General features: G+C 49.3%; 1 protein-coding gene across 1 annotated transcript in view; it reads left to right on the forward strand.

Annotated features, from left to right (window-relative positions):
• Nucleotides 1–17,398, forward strand: part of AGGF1 (angiogenic factor with G-patch and FHA domains 1) — a 94,369-nt gene that overhangs the window by 22,214 nt on the left and 54,757 nt on the right. The window contains exons 3-5 of the mRNA XM_075325546.1: nt 935–1,104; nt 2,111–2,242; nt 4,549–4,731. Coding sequence (XP_075181661.1) covers nt 935–1,104; nt 2,111–2,242; nt 4,549–4,731 — 485 coding nt within the window. The remainder of the gene's footprint in view (nt 1–934; nt 1,105–2,110; nt 2,243–4,548; nt 4,732–17,398) is intronic.

A 17,398-nucleotide genomic window follows, 5' to 3' on the forward strand; every position in this document is an offset into this window, starting at 1 on the left:
AAGCCCTTGTTGTGATTCCATGACGAAGTGTCCAAACTTCTAAAATAAAAAAAAAAAACTTAAACAATACAGCAGGACTCTTCATCAAGGAAAGCAGACACTCCCAAAAGAAAGCAGGCATCCCCCTCCCCCCCCCCCCCAGAAAAATAGCACTCACCAGACCCGAAACAATTACAGTTGGCGAGTGACGATGGTGGATGGGCTCTCACACAGAGATCTGTTTCTGTCAGGTCCTTTGCTGTTCCATCTGCATTACAGTGTAGCTCTGACAAACAGATCGGGTACCAATATCACTCCTCAGCTTCCAGTCACCGGGGGGAGCCAACTGCTATAGAACAATTGTATATGAGAGCCCATTAACTTGCCAATTATTGTTTGGGGTCTGGTAAGTTCGGTTCTTTTAGGAATTGTCTGCTTTCTTGTGGGGGTAAAGTTAGCAGTACACAGAGAATAATATATTTAAGCAGGTCATTTAAACCTCGGTATATATGGTTTGTACCCACCACTATAGGACTGATTCTGCGCCACGAGAATAGCAGATCAGATAAGAAAATGTGCATCTGACCCAGTAATAGGATAAATACAAAATGTCAATGTTCCAGAATGTGATGACATATTATATTTTAATAAATGTTTGTTTGTTTTTTTTTTTTGTTCAAGGATAATTGTGGATTGTTTATTGAAAAATATAAGACATCCCCTGAAATTAAGCCCTAGTGCACCTTTCAGAGCAAAAAATAATATAAGTCCCTGTCTTATTTTCAGGAAAACCCGGTAGTAAAACACATGTGGACATGAGCTCTCAGGCTCCAGTCCGTGATCGTTACCCCATTACAAGACTGCAGAAATGTCCTATAATTGTGATTGTGTTTCTACAACGGAGATGGGAATCCCTGGAAACTCTATAGTCACGGTTACTATCATTGCCTTTCAGATTACTACTATTACCAGTCTTCCTCTGAGAATTACACCCATGAGGTGCAGCCAAGTAATGGCAGCGAGTCCACTATAGATGCATCACAGGCCGGGACAGATCTACCGGAGAAGCCAGAAGAAAGTAAGAGTCAGTGTGATGGAACAGGGCAGGAAGACAATTACAGCCAGGTACGCAATCGGGGACATGGTGTCCAGCTTCTAACAGAACAACCCAACGGCATCTGCACAGGGAGATCTAGTGAGGCCTCATTGCTATTGTCCAGTTTTACAGTTGAATAGTCCAAAGGCTAAAGCGTTTTACATATATCATAAGGGTACGTGCCCACGATCAGGGGCCGCGAGTCTCCTCCGCAGGAGACCACAGCTGCTCGTGCCCACGTTCCGGGCTCGGGCAGTTGGGGTCTCTCTCTTCTGTTCTCCCTGTGGAGAATGTTTGCGACTGCGAAGGAAAGAATTGACATGCTGCGGCTCAGAAAGCGCCACCGCAGGTCATTTTACGCGGTGGGATGTACACACACAGTGGGCACGGGATTTCTAGAAATCCCATTCTCTGTGCTTGTACTGTACATAGCAGCGTTTTAGACGCAGCATGTCCTCTCCTGTGGGACTGCGAGTTCTCTCCGCAGAAGACTCCAGCGTCCCGTGCCCACGATCAGGATTCAGGCTGCTGCGGTCTTTCTCTCTGTTCTCCTTGCGGAGTGCGGAGAACACTCGCATCCCTGCAAGTATAAACTAACATGCTGTGGCTCGGGAAGGCGCACCACATGTCAGTTTACGCTGCGGGAAAAACAAAGAATCGTGGGCAGGGGATTTCTAGAGACTCCATCCACTGTACTTGTATTGTACAACGCAGCGTTTTGGACACAGTGAAAACATGCTGCGTCCAAAACACTGAAGCCTGATCGTGGGCACACTGCCTAAGTTTGCTCATCTCAAAAATAAAAAATCCTTTGCAGCATTACACGCCTTTTCCAGGTCCAGCGTTGCCTTTCTGCTATTGCACATGGTTTTTAACAAGCTGCAGCAGTGGTATCGCAACTCAGCGCTTGTAACCGCTGCAGGCAATCACTGGGCTCAGCAGTACAAGCTTAAGATTGAGAAATGATGTTGTATACAGCACTGCAGGATATGATTGCACTATACAATTCATGGATAACCATATTCTACTTTTTAGGAAGAGCAAGGAACGTCACTTGCTGAGAGCTTGAGAGCAACCGCAGAAGCCGCCTTATCTCAGACTGGATTTACCTATGATGAGAACACTGGGATGTATTACGACCACAGCACTGGATTTTACTACGACTCGGTGCGTGTTTACACTGTACATTCATCTAACAGAAAATTCACTGTGTGCTTTGTTCCTGAACGTTGAAATTGCAACACCAAAAGGAATTATGCTAGGACATAATGACAAAATATATACAAAATTATGAAAAAATATCATTATTCAGTATCAAATATGAACACCACACACAGAACTTGCACACCTTGACTACGATCACTGAGGTTATTAATGGTTCTCTGTGGAAGGTTCTGCCACTCTCCATTCTCGACCAATGATACCATCCCAGATGTGCTCAATGCAAAACAAGTACAGAGATGCTACAGGCCACAGTGGAGAAATAAGTATTGAACACCTCACCAATTTTCAACATATATTTCTAAAGGTGATATTGACATGAATTTTCCACCAGATGTTGGTAACAACCCATCCAATCCACACAGGCCGAGAACTCAAAATATAGATGTGCATAAATTTAGTGATGTGTAATAATGAGAAAAGACACAGGAAAAAAGTATTGAACACGCTTAATAAAGTTTATTTAATAATTCGAACAAAAGCCTTTGTTGGTGATGACAACTTCAAGACACCTCCTGTATTGAGAACCTGGCCACATATATTTTGCTCAGGTCTGATTTTGGCCTATTCTTCCACACAAACACTCTTCAAATCCTGAATTCTCCATAGGCTCCTTCTATGAACTATGAGCTTTAGTTCCTTTCATAAATTGTATATTGGCTTCAGGTCAAGTGATTGGCTGGGCCATTCTAGCAGCTTTATTTTCTTTCTCTGAAACCAATCTAGAGTTGTGGCTGGCTGTGTGTTTGGGATCATTGTGTTGCTGAAATGTCCACATTTGTTTCATCTTCATCATCCTGGTAGTTGGCAGCAGATTTTTATCAAGAATGCCTCGGTACACTTGTCCATTCATCTTTCCTTCAATTACATTAAGTTTCCCAACAATAAAACGGAAAACAGCCTCACACCATGATGTTCGTACCTCCAAATTTCACTCTTGGTTGGTGTTTTGGGCCTTTTGGGATCCAAACATGGTTGCTCTCATCAGACCAGATTATGTTCTCTCAGTATTTCACAGACTTGTATAAATTTTGTTGATCGAACTTTAAATACGCTTGTACATGCTTTTTATTCAGCAGTGAGGTCTTGCATGGTGAGTGTGTACGCATGCAATGGAGTGCATTACTTACTGTTTTTTTGGGGGGAGGAGTTAACTATTGTATCTGCTGATTCTAGTTCTCCCTGTAGCTCTCCAAATCCATCAGTATGTATTACAACAATAAGGTTGAGGAGATCTTGAGACAGCTCACTGGTTTTACACATCATGAGATGTTTATTGGTTGGCACCTTTGTCATTAGACACCTTTTTGTAGGACATCAGTTGAACCAACTGATGTTATTTTTCACTAAGTGGCAGGGTTGCTTTCTAATTGCTGATAATTTCAGCTGGTGTCATGACTTTCCATGGCTTTTTGCACCTCTTGTTCTTCATGTGTTCAATACTTATTTCACCAGCTCTGTATACCACACAGGCTGCTTATAATAGTACAATTAACATGGTGTTGTCTTGTTGAAAAACTACTCTGGTCGTACAACTGATTCACCACTGAATCAATTTAATGCCGAGCCGTTAGTATACCTGGAATGAAAACAAAAGATCTGGCTACTGGGTACATTATGCCACCGCACATCATAATGCCGGGGTTAAGACCAGTGTGACGTTCCCTTTTGCAGGCCTTTTCATGGTGTTACCTACGTGGTCTCTAGACCAAGCTTTGGCTATCCCTTCAATGTTGAGTAGTGTATATATGTGCACCATATAATGTCTTACATGGGCATGGAAGTTGTGTCATTCTGATCAACGGCAGGAGCTCAGCAGTGATGGACCTTACTGACACTGTAATAATTGGGATCAGAGACGCATCTATTTAACATCTTAGATGCCGTGATCTGTATTGTACACAGAAACTAAGGCGTTTGATGGGTCGGAGATACCTTTGCAGTCACCAGCCCCAGATTTGCCATAAATATCTGAAGCTTTTTCCCATTAATTTGCTTCTGTTCCAAGTCATTCTGCACTAAAATGTAAGTCTAATAGTAAAATTAAAAATTCCCAAAAATAGTTTACATGGCTGCAATCATAACTCTATAGAAAAGTTAGGGTTGTTTTTTTTTTCCCTATATACAAATATACCAAAATGGTGCCAAAAAGGACTTTATTTTCTGTGTACTTTCCTCTGTACAGTAAAGCAGGAATAATGGCATCATGTGATATGTAACATGTACATTTTGTTCTTTTTTTCCTATGATAGGAATCCCAGCTATATTATGATCCTTCAACTGGGATTTATTACTACTGTGATGTGGAAAATGGTCGCTACCTGTTTCATTCAAAGGTGGATTTTCAGTCATTTGTAAACCCAGATTCTCAGCCAGGTGCCGAGAAAAAGAAGAAAAAGAAACGTGAGCCCAGCAGTCAGCAAGAGGATGACAAAGTCAGTAACCAGCTGTGGTCATGTGCAGTAGTCTGAATGATGTGTCCTCCTTTATGGGGATGTCTCACTTAGATTCTTCAGGAGAGCACCGCTCTTCTGCCTCCCGGCTTCCTGCTGTCCGGGGGGCCGTGCTCCTGACTGTACGATCTTCATGATCTGTGTGCTCTCCGATTCTGCATCGCCTCTGTAATATCGGAGGAGTGCAGGAACGACGAAGCTCGTCATATCTAGCTATCTGCTCAGCCATAGAGCAGCGCTTACAAACTGTATAGAAAAAAGCTTGACCATGAGCTGAGAACTATAGAAATAAAAATCCTTTTGGTCTTGAGAATGGAGAGGATTTTTAGTAAGGAGTAAATTCTGAAGTTGCTTTTGTTTTTACAAGCACTTTGCAATTTTACTAATTTAATAAGATGAGACAACCCTTTTAAATGAGCTACTGGTTTCAGCTGCTTTATAGAAATAATGAGGAAATCCCATATCCTACAGTTGCCTAATGTGTTCTTATGGAAAGAAGCCTCCATAAATGTATATTAGGCAATTTCTGCTTCTTGGATTTCTAAACAATTTCTGTAATGTAACTGAAAACCTTGCCATTTCCCTTGTGACTGTGTAGTGGCCGTCATACTACCCATTTAAAGAACTGTATATGTTTAACCAAAATGAAAATTGGGCTTTCCCAGGTGTAAGTGACCTCCGAGCAGTAGTAATGACCTCTGATGATGCGATACCTGGCCATACATTAGGGTTTAGCCTCTGGTCTGCCGGATGTAATAATCATTTGGTCCTTAGATCCTCTTTGGTGCCACGCACACTTTGATACCACGCACATATACATGATGTCCCTTCAGTGAGGGGACGCAAAGGTTCTCTCACGGTTTCCTCAGAAAGGAGTGCTCTCTGACACTTCTCATCCCGAATTGTAACTACGTCTGTGTCTATTCGCCCACAGGATGCAGGTTTATTTCCAGAAATGCTCTTTTTTGTAACCTATTACAGATATGATGACTGTTCATCCTGTCTTTAGGTACTAAACTTGACAGAAAGCATGGTTGGCTTGAGGATTGCTCCTTATGGATACTCTCCATACAAAGGTAGAGTTGATTTGTTTTCTTGTACCTTGATTGGTAGGTGAATATTAGGATTTGGATGTTCTACTTACTATTTATTATTTCTTCAGTCTCCTTCTTAAGTTCGTGACTTTTTTTCCAGTTGGTGAAAAGATGTTCTTGCTTTTCAGTGAAGGGTAAATATGTAAAAATTAGATTAGGTGTGGACATTAAATACAGTCACTGAATGGTTGGATCAGGGGAATGCCGTGGATATAGTATACCTGGACTTCAGTAAGGCATTCAATAAAGTATCACATAACATCCTCATTGAAAAAAATGATCAAGTACGGAATCAACAAAAAATCAGTTAGATGGATTCACAACTGGCTTACAATGAGTAATACTAAAATGGCTACACATCAAACTGGAGGAAAGTCAAAAGCGCGGTGCCGCAAGGCTCTGTCCTGGGCCAGTGCTGTTTAATATCTTTATAAATGATCCGGACAACGGAATTATTGGGGAACTCATAAAATTTGCAGCTGCTACTAAGAGAGGAGGAGTAGCAAACACTAGACAGGAAAGAGATCGTATTCAAAAGGATCTAGACACACTTGAACAATGGGCTGAGGAGAACAGAATCGTGTTTAACAGAGACAAATGCAAAGTCCTATATCTGGGCAAAAGAAATGTAAATAGCATCTATGGCAGGGGTGGGCAATTTATTTTCCCATGGGGCTGCATGAGAAATTGGGATGGTTTTAGAGGGCCGGACTAATATAATTAACTCAGTTCCACCCAATACTGTATATAGCATATATACTATCCCTTCATAAACAAACAGGAAGTTAAACAATACAAAGATTCAATGAAAATATGGAGGTCAGTAAGTGGCATAGACATTACTGCAGTCAATGGGGGACATAAACATTACTGGGATCAGTGGGGGGCATACACATTACTGAGGTCAGTAAGTGGCATAGACATTACTGGGGTCAGTGGGGGGCATACACATTACTGAGGTCAGTAAGTGGCATAGACATTACTGGGGTCAGTGGGGGGGCATAGACATTACTAGGCTCAGTGGGGGGCATACACATTACTGAGGTCAGTAACTGGCATAGACATTACTGGGGTCAGTGGGGGGGCATACACATTACTGATGTCAGTAAGACTGCTTTCAGATATCTGGTTTTTGCCGTCAGGCACAATCCGGCGAATACCGGATAAAACGGTTCCTGCACCGGATGCGTTTTTATCCTCATTGAATTGTATTAGTGCCAGATTGTGCTTGATGCCCTTGCGTTTCATCCGGCGTGCGTCGAATCTGGCAAAATTTCTGTGTCCAGCTGCTGACACAGAGGGAACGTTTTTTGTCACCGGCGTGTTGTAAAATGAAAGCCTATGGGCGCCGGATCCATCGTAATGCTGCAAAAAATGCATTCCACTGACGGATCCAGGTTTTTTTAACTGAGCATGCTCAGATGTGTAAATTCCTTTTCTTTGTCGCTCCATTGGGAGACCCAGACAATTGGGTGTATAGCTTCTGCCTCCGGAGGCCACACAAAGTATTACACTTTAAAAAGTGTAACCCCTCCCCTCTGCCTATACACCCTCCCGTGCATCACGGGCTCCTCAGTTTTATGCTTTGTGTGGAAGGAGGCACACATCCACTCATCATCTCATTTTAGTTATATCGGTTGGAAGAAAAGTGGGCCCCCACGGGGCCCCCGGCATGTTCCCTTCTCACCCCACTATGTCGGCGGTGCTGTTAAGGTTGAGGTACCCATTGTGGGTACAAAGGCAGGAGCCTCATGCCGTCTCCTTCACCATCCCTTAGCGGCTCTGGGAGAAGTGGGATCCTGAGCGGTCATCCAGTCACTGGGACCGTGCTCCCTCCGCAGCCCCTGTGGGATTCTGTCGGACAGGAGTTTATTTATCCTCAGGGACCGGGCCCTGCATCACTAAGGTACTCTGTATCCCCATGGGGGATGTGCATGGAGCCCCTGCATCCCGGACGCTGCAGCAGCTGCTTATTTGTGACGGCCGCGGTATTAAATTTAGTCCCCGGCTTCAATTGCGGCCTAGTAGCAAAATTCCCGCCCCCGGGCCTGTCTATCAGGGATAAGGGCGGGACTGCCGAACTGACGTCGGCTGTGAGGGCCGGAGCATCCTGGATGTTTCCTCCCCCCTCACTGATCACTGTGGGGACTCCAGATTCCCGCACTTTTCTAACGCCGCCCACGGCTCCACTCCTCCCCTGAGAGCTCCGGCAGCCATTTCTTTGGCATTCTGCCTGTGGAGGATTTTCTGGAAAGAGCTCTGCAACGCTGGGAGACCTAAGGCAGGGAATCTGGAGGAGACACACTCCGCTTTTTAGCGGTCGGTAAGCCACACCGGTCAACCGGTGCTGGTCCCCTTAGGGTGCCGGAATAGATACTATATATATTTATATATTTCTGTTCGGTCAGGCTGTATACCCTTCCCATATACCCTCAGTGATCACTCTCCTGGGAGACAACAGCATGTCGTCCACAAGGAGCAAGGGTGCCAAGACACAGGGTTATTTTGCGACCTGTACCTCTTGTGCGGCTAAGTTACCTGCGGGTTCCACCTACCCTCACTGTGAGCAATGCTCAACCCCTGTTTTGCTTCCGCAACCGGAGCCTCGGTCACTAGTGGGCCCCTCGGCTCAGGTGGAATCCCTTGCGCCCCCTGTCCAGGCGGCAGGGACAGAGTTTGCAGTTTTTGCTGAGAAACTCTGAGTCACTCTCACAATCCATGGCTCAGTCTATGGACAAATGGTCTGCCAAGCTGCTTGAAGCTTTGCAGTCCAGACCGGTCCCTACACAGGCCCCGGGCCCTGTTGGGTCTTCACCTCCGGGCCCCTCTCTGCCCGCGCCGCAGCACGTTCCCAGGGGGGGCCCTAGGTCTCACATGGAGGACTCCGGCCCGGACCACAGTCCCAGACCGGCTAAGCGGGCCCGCTGGGAATCTTCCCCGACTTCTTCACGCTGCTCGGGTTCCCAGCGTGAGGACTCTCTGGAGGACGAGGCGGACGTCGCTGCTCAGGGCTCTGACACCGACGTTGCCCTCAATCTTGATACACCTGAAGGGGACGCCATAGTAAATGATCTTATCTCGTCCATCAACCAGGTGTTAGATATCTCTCCCCCGCCGCCAACTGTAGAGTAGTCGACTTCTCAGCAGGAGAAACACCAGTTTCGGTTCCCTAAACGTACACGGAGTGCTTTTTTCGATCACTCTAACTTCAGAGATGCTGTCCAGAAGCCCAGAGCGGTTCCGGACAAGCGCTTTACTAAGCGCCTTACTGACACACGTTACCCCTTCCCTTCTGACGTTGTTAAGGGTTGGGTTCAATGTCCCAAGGTGGATCCCGCAGTCTCAAGATTGGCGGCTAGATCTGTGGTATTGGTTGCAGATGGATCATCGCTAAAGGATGCCACTGACAGGCAGATAGAGCTCCTGGTGAAATCCATCTATGAAGCCACGGGCGCGTCTTTTGCCCCGGCCTTTGCAGCCGTGTGGGCACTACAAGCTATCTCAGCTTGTCTGGCTGAGATTAATGCGGTTACACGTAATTCTGCTCCGCAGGTTGCGTCTTTGACTTCTCAGGCGTCAGCTTTTTCTTCCTACGCCATGAACGCAGTTTTAGACTCTGCTAGCCGTACAGCGGTGGCATCCGCTAACTCTGTGGCAGTCCGCAGGGCCATGTGGCTGCGCGAATGGAAGGCAGACTCGGCTTCCAAGAGGTTCTTAACCGGTTTGCTGGCGACCGCTTGTTCGGTGAACGTTTGGATGAGATTATTAAGGAATCCAAGGGAAAGGACTCCTCCTTACCCCAGTCCAAACCAAAGAGACCTCAGCAACGAAAAATAAGACCGATGGGTGAGAGACATTCTGTCTCACGGTTACAGGATAGAGTTCAGCTCTCGTCCCCCAACTCGTTTCTTCAGAACATCTCCGCCCCCGAGCGTGCCGATGCACTTTTTCAGGCGGTGAACGCTCTGAAGACAGGAGTTGTGATCCCTGTTCCCCTTCAGGAACATGGTCGCGGCTTTTACTCCAACTTGTTTGTGGTGCCAAAGAAGGAGGGCTCGTTCCGTCCCGTTCTGGACCTCAAACTACTCAACAGACATGTGAGTACCAGACGGTTTCGGATGGAATCTCTCCGCTCTGTCATCGCTTCAATGTCACAAGGAGACTTCCTAGCATCGATCGACATCAAGGATGCTTATCTCCATGTGCCGATCGCACCCGAACATCAACGCTTTTTGCGCTTCGCCATCGGGGACGAACACCTTCAGTTGCCTTTCGGCCTGGCGACAGCCCCACGGGTGTTCACCAAGATCATGGCATCTGTTGTGGCGGTCCTACACTCTCAGGGCCACTCGGTGATTCCCTACTTAGACGATCTTCTGGTCAGGGCACCCTCTCAGTTGGCGTGTCAAAACAGCCTTTCCGTCGCTCTGGCGACTCTCCAGCAGTTCGGATGGATCATCAACTTCCCAAAATCCAAGTTGACACCGACCCAATCACTGACGTACCTTGGGATGGAGTTTCATACTCAGTCAGCGGTAGTCATACTACCGCTGGACAAGCAGCTTTCTCTGCAGGCAGGGGTATAATCTCTTCTTCGGGGTCAGTCACACCCCTTGAGGCGCCTCATGCACTTCCTGGGGAAGATGGTGGCAGCGATGGAGGCAGTGCCCTTCGCGCAATTCCATCTGCGGCCACTCCAGTGGGACATTCTCCGCAAATGGGACAGGAGGTCGACTTCACTCGACAGGAACGTCTCTCTTTCCCTTGCAACCAAGACGTCACTTCAGTGGTGGCTCTTTCCCAACTCTCTGTCGCAGGGGAAATCCTTCCTACCCCCCACCTGGGCTGTGGTCACGACGGACGTGAGCCTGTCAGGGTGGGGGGCGGTTTTTCTCCACCACAGGGCTCAGGGAACCTGGACTCCGATGGAGTCATCACTTCAGATCAATATTCTGGAGATAAGGGCAGTGTATCTAGCCCTATTGGCCTTTCATCGGTGGCTGGAGGGCAGGCAGATCCGGATCCAGTCGGACAACGCCACGGCCGTCGCTTACATCAACCACCAAGGCGGCACTCACAGTCGTCAAGCCTTCCAGGAAGTCCGACGAATTCTGCAGTGGGTGGAAGCCACAGCTTCCACCATCTCCGCAGTTCACATCCCGGGCGTGGAAAACTGGGAAGCAGATTCTCTCAGCCGACAGGGCATGGACGCGGGGGAATGGTCTCTTCACCCAGACGTGTTTCGAGAGATCTGTCGCCGCTGGGGAACGCCGGACGTCGATCTCATGGCGTCACGGCACAACAACAAAGTCCCGGCATTCATGGCCCGGTCTCTAGATCACAGAGCTCTGGCGGCGGATGCATTAGTTCAGGATTGGTCGCAGTTTCGACTGCCCTATGTATTTCCTCCTCTGGCTATGCTGCCCAGAGTGCTGCGCAAAATCAGGTCCGACTGTCGTCGCGCCATTCTCGTCGCTCCAGATTGGCCGAGGCGGTCGTGGTACCCGGATCTGTGGCATCTCACGGTGGGTCAACCGTGGGCACTTCCAGACCGCCCAGACTTGCTGTCACAAGGCCCGTTTTTCCATCTGAATTCTGTGGCCCTCAACCTGACTGTGTGGCCATTGAGTCCTGGCTCCTAGCGTCCTCAGGGTTATCTCAAGATGTCATTGCCACTATGAGACAGGCCAGGAAACCAACGTCCGCCAAGATCTATCACAGGTCTTGGAGGATCTTCTTATCCTGGTGCTCTGATAAGGGTTTTTCTCCCTGGCCCTTTGCCTTACCCACTTTTCTTTCCTTCCTTCAATCCGGAATGGACAAGGGTTTGTCTCTCGGCTCTCTTAAGGGACAAGTATCGGCGCTTTCCGTATTTTTTCAAAAGCGTCTAGCCAGGCTTCCGCAGGTCCGCACGTTCCTGCAGGGAGTTTGCCACATAGTCCCACCTTACAAGCGTCCGCTGGAACCCTGGGACCTCGACAGGGTGCTAACGGCTCTTCAGAAACCACCTTTCGAGCCGCTGCGGGAGGTCTCTTTATCACGTCTTTCGCAGAAGGTGGCATTTCTAGTGGCAGTTACATTGCTCCGTAGAGTGTCGGAGCTGGCAGCGCTGTCATGCAAAGCCCCCTTCCTGGTTTTTCACCAGGATAAGGTGGTTCTACGTCCGGTCCCGGAATTTCTCCCTAAGGTGGTATCCCCTTTTCATCTCAATCAGGATATCTCCTTACCTTCATTTTGCCCTCATCCGGTTCACCAATGTGAAAAGGATTTGCACTCGTTAGATTTAGTGAGAGCACTCCGGCTCTACGTGTCTCGCACGGCGCCCCTGCGCCGTTCAGATGCGCTCTTTATCCTTGTCGCTGGCCAGCGTAAGGGTTCGCAGGCTTCCAAGTCAACCTTGGCTCGATGGATCAAGGAACCGATTCTTGAAGCCTACCGTTCTTCTGGGCTTCCACTTCCTTCAGGGTTGAAAGCCCATTCTACCAGAGCCGTGGGTGCGTCCTGGGCATTGCGGCACTGGGCTACGGCTCAGCAGGTGTGTCGGGCAGCTACCTGGTCTAGTCTGCACACTTTCACGAAACACTATCATGTGCATACCTATGCTTCGGCAGACGCCAGTCTAGGTAGGCGAGTCCTTCAGGCGGCGGTTGCCCACCTGTAAGAGGGGGTCGTTTTCGGCTCTTTTTATCGAGGTATTCTTTTACCCACCCAGGGACTGCTTTTGGACGTCCCAATTGTCTGGGTCTCCCAATGGAGCGACAAAGAAGAAGGGAATTCTGTTTACTTACCGTAAATTCCTTTTCTTCTAGCTCCTATTGGGAGACCCAGCACCCGCCCCTGTTCCCTTCGGGCTGTTGTTCTTTTGTGTACACATGTTGTTCATGTTGAATTTTTCTTTTGGTTCATGGTTTTCAGTTCTCCGAACATCTTTCGGATTGAATTTACCTTAGACCAATTTATAAGTTTCCTCCTTCCTGCTTTTGCACCAAAACTGAGGAGCCCGTGATGCACGGGAGGGTGTATAGGCAGAGGGGAGGGGTTACACTTTTTAAAGTGTAATACTTTGTGTGGCCTCCGGAGGCAGAAGCTATACACCCCAATTGTCTGGGTCTCCCAATAGGAGCTAGAAGAAAAGGAATTTACGGTAAGTAAACAAAATTCCCTTCTTTGGTTAGAAAATCTCTCTCTTTCGGTCGGTCTCCCTCTTTCTATGATACGATACGATACACTTTATTGATCCCTTGGGAAATTATGGTATCACAGCAGCACAACTTAAATCATAACATGAATTACTTAATTGACAAGACAGTAGAGTTGACAGAAGAACATTATACATTAGATTAGGACATACACAGCGGGTGAACTGAAAGTAGAAGAAATGAAGTAGACATTCACCTTGATGATTTAACACTAATGTTATTGTTGTACATTCCCATAGCAGTTGGCACAAATGATTTCCTATATTTCTTTGTCGCTCCATTGGGAGACCCAGACAATTGGGTGTATAGCTTCTGCCTCCGGAGGCCACACAAAGTATTACACTTGAAAAAGTGTAACCCCTCCCCTCTGCCTATACACCCTCCCGTGCATCCACGGGCTCCTCAGTTTTGTGCTTTGTGTTGAAGGAGGCACACATCCACTCAAGCTCCACATTTTAGTCAGCAGCAGCTGCTGATTATATCGGATGGAAGAAAAGAGGGCCCCAGGGCCCCCGGCATGCTCCCTTCTCACCGCACTAAGTCGGCGGTGCTGTTAAGGTTGAGGTACCCATTGCGGGTACAGAGGCTGGAGCCACATGCCGTTTTCCTTCCCCATCCCTTAGAGGCTCTGGGAGAAGTGGGATCCTAACCGGTCATTCAGGTACTGGGACCGGGCTCCCTCCGCAGCCCCTGTGGGAATCTGCCGGACAGGAGACTTAATATCATCAGGGACAGGCCCTGCATCCAAAAGGTACTCTGTGTCCCCTTGGGGACGGTGTATGGAGCGCTCGTGTCACAGACACTGCAGCGGCGGATGTATTTTTATGACGGCCGGGACTACCGCGCCGACCGTGCCTGTTTGTCGGCCGCGGTATTAAATTTAGTCCCCGGCTTCTGCGGCCTAGTACCATAACTCCCGCCCCCGGGCCTGCCAGTCAGGGGTAAGGGCGGGACGGTCGACCTGACGTCGACAGTGAGGGCTGGAGCATACTTTAGGTGTCCTCCTCCCCCCTCACTGATCACTGTGGGGCACCAGATTCCCGCACTTTATTAGTCACCGCCCACGGCCCCCTCCTCCCCTGAGAGCTCCGGCAGCCATTTTTACAATCATTCTGCCGGTGGAGGATTTCAGGAACGAGCTCTGCAGCTCTGGGAGGCCCAAGGCAGGGAATCTGGTGGACACACAACCGCTTTGGGCGGTCGGTAAGCCACACCGGTCACCGGTGCTGGTCCCCCCAGGGTGCCGAAGTGTATATATTTTTATATATATATATATATATATATATATATATATATATATCTGTATACATTTTCTCTGTTCGGCCGCATTGTTTTTTGCTTTTGGCTATATACCCTCAGTGATCACTCTCCTAGGAGACAACAGCATGTCGTTCACAAGGAGCAAGGGTGCCAAGGCACAGGGTTATTTTGCAACCTGTACCTCTTGTGCGGCTATGTTACCTGCAGGTTCCACCTACCCTCACTGTGAGCAATGCTCGGCCCCTGTTGCACTCGCTCAGCCGGAGCCTCGGGCACTGGTGGGACCCTCGGCTCAGGTAGAACCGCCGGCTGCCCCTATCCAGGTGGCAGGGACAGAGTTTGCAGTTTTGGCTGAGAAACTCTGAGTCGCTTTCACAATCCATGGCTCAGTCTATGGACAGATGGTCTGCTAAGATACTAGAAGCCTTGCAGTCCAGACCGGTCCTTACACAGGCCCCGGGCACTGTGCGATCATCGCCCCCAGGCCCCTCTCGGTCTGCGCCGCAGCGTGCTCCCGTGGTGGCACCTAGACCTCACGGGGAGGACTCCGGCACGGACCGCAGTCCCAGACCGGCTAAGCGGGCTCGCTGGGAATCTTCCCCAACTTCATCACGCTGTTCGGGGTCTCAGCTTGAGGACTCTCTGGAGGATGAAGCGGATGTCGCAGCTCAGGGCTCTGACCCTGACGTTGCTCTCAATCTGGATACGCCTGAAGGGGACGCCATAGTAAATGACCTTATAGCGTCCATCAACCAGGTGCTAGATCTTTCTCCCCCAACTCCACCTATAGAGGAGTCGGAGTCGCAGCAGGAGAAACACCAGTTTAGGTTTCCCAAACGTACACGGAGTGCGTTTTTCGATCACTCTAACTTCAGAGATGCTGTCCAGAAGCACAGAGCATTTCCGGACAAGCGCTTTACTAAGCGCCTTATTGACACACGTTACCCCTTCCCCTCTGACGTAGTTAAGGGTTGGGCTCAATGTCCCAAGGTGGATCCTCCAGTCTCTAGACTGGCGGCTAGATCTGTAGTATCAGTGGCAGATGGTTCATCGCTCGTCTTTTGCCCCGGCCTTTGCAGCCGTGTGGGCACTCCAAGCTATCTCAGCTTGTCTGTCTGAGATTAATGCGGTCACACGTACCTCTGCTCCGCAAGTTGCGTCTTTGACTTCTCAGGTGTCGGTATTTTCATCCTACGCCATGAATGCCGTCCTGGACTCTGCTAGCCGTACAGCGGTAGCGTCCGCCAACTCGGTGGCAGTCCGCAGGGCCATGTGGCTGCGTGAATGGAAGGCAGACTCTGCTTCCAAGAAGTTCTTAACCGGTTTGCCATTTTCTGGTGACCGATTGTTTGGCGAGCGATTGGATGAAATTTATTAAGCAATCCAAGGGAAAGGACTCGTCCTTACCCCAGTCTAAACCAAACAGACCTCAGCAACGGAAAATTCAATCGAGGTTTCGGTCCTTTCGGCCCTCAGCTAGATCCCAATCCTCCTCGTCCAACAGGCCACAGAAGGGCCAGAGGAACTCCTATGCATGGCGGTCTAAGTCACGTCCTCCAAAGACCGCCGGAGGCACTGTCTCCAAGGCGGCCTCCTCATGACTTTCGGCCTCCCCAAACCGCATCCTCGGTCGGTAGCAGGCTCTCCCGCTTTTGCGACGCCTGGTGGCCACATGTCCAAGACCGATGGGTGAGAGACATTCTGTCTCACGGTTACAGGATAGAGTTCAGCTCTCGTCCTCCGACTCGTTTCTTCAGAACATCTCCGCCCCCCGAGCGAGTCGATGCACTTTTTCAGGCGGTGAACACTCTGAAGACATAAGGAGTTGTGATCCCCGTTCCCCTTCAGGAACGTGGTCACAGTTTTTACTCCAACTTGTTCGTGGTGCCAAAAAAGGACGGATCATTCCGTCCCGTTCTGGACCTCAAACTGCTCAACAGACACGTGAGAACCAGGCGGTTTCGGATGGAATCTCTCCGCTCAGTCATCGCTTCGATGTCCCAGGGAGACTTCCTAGCATCAATCGACATCAGGGATGCTTATCTCCATGTGCCGATCGCACCAGAGCATCAACGCTTCCTGTTTTTCGCCATCGTGGACGAACACCTTCAGTTTGTGGCACTGCCTTTCGGCCTGGTGACAGCCCCACGGGTCTTCACCAAGGTCATGGCATCCGTTCTCAGGGCCACTCGGTGATCCCTTACTTAGACAATCTCCTAGTCAAGGCACCCTCCCGGGTGGCATGTCAACACAGCCTGACTGTTGCTCTGGAGACTCTCCAGGGGTTCGGGTGGATCATCAATTTCCCAAAGTCAAAATTGACACCGACCCAATCACTGACTTACCTCGGGATGGAGTTTCATACTCTCTCAGCGATAGTCAAGCTACCGCTGGACAAACAGCGTTCGCTGCAGACAGGGGTGCGCTCTCTTCTTCGGGGCCAGTCACACCCCTTGAGGCGCCTCATGCACTTCCTGGGGAAGATGGTGGCAGCAATGGAGGCAGTCCCCTTTGCGCAGTTTCATCTGCGTCCACTCCAATGGGACATTCTCCGCAAATGGGACAGGAGGTCGACGTCCCTAGACAGGAACGTCTCTCTTTCCCTGGCAGCCAAAACCTCTCTTCAGTGGTGGCTTCTTCCCACTTCTCGGTCGAAGGGAAAATCCTTCCTGCCCCCATCCTGGGCTGTGGTCACGACGGACGCGAGTCTGTCAGGGTGGGGAGCGGTTTTTCTCCACCACAGGGCTCAGGGAACCTGGACTCCGACAGAGTCCTCCCTTCAGATCAATGTTCTGGAGATAAGGGCAGTGTATCTAGCCCTAAAGGCGTTCCATCGGTGGCTGGAGGGCAGGCAGATCCGCATACAGTCGGACAACGCCACGGCGGTCGCGTACATCAACCACCAGGGCGGCACGCGCAGCCGTCAAGCCTTCCAGGAAGTTCGGCGGATTCTGCTGTGGGCGGAGGCCACAGCCTCCACCATCTCCGCAGTTCACATCCCGGGCGTAGAAAACTGGGAAGCAGACTTTCTCAGTCGCCAGGGCATGGACGCAGGGGAATGGTCTCTTCACCCGGACGTGTTTCGAGAGATCTGTT

This window comes from Anomaloglossus baeobatrachus, chromosome 1 (assembly GCF_048569485.1).
Source record: "Anomaloglossus baeobatrachus isolate aAnoBae1 chromosome 1, aAnoBae1.hap1, whole genome shotgun sequence".
In the NCBI taxonomy this organism is placed as follows: domain Eukaryota; kingdom Metazoa; phylum Chordata; class Amphibia; order Anura; family Aromobatidae; genus Anomaloglossus; species Anomaloglossus baeobatrachus.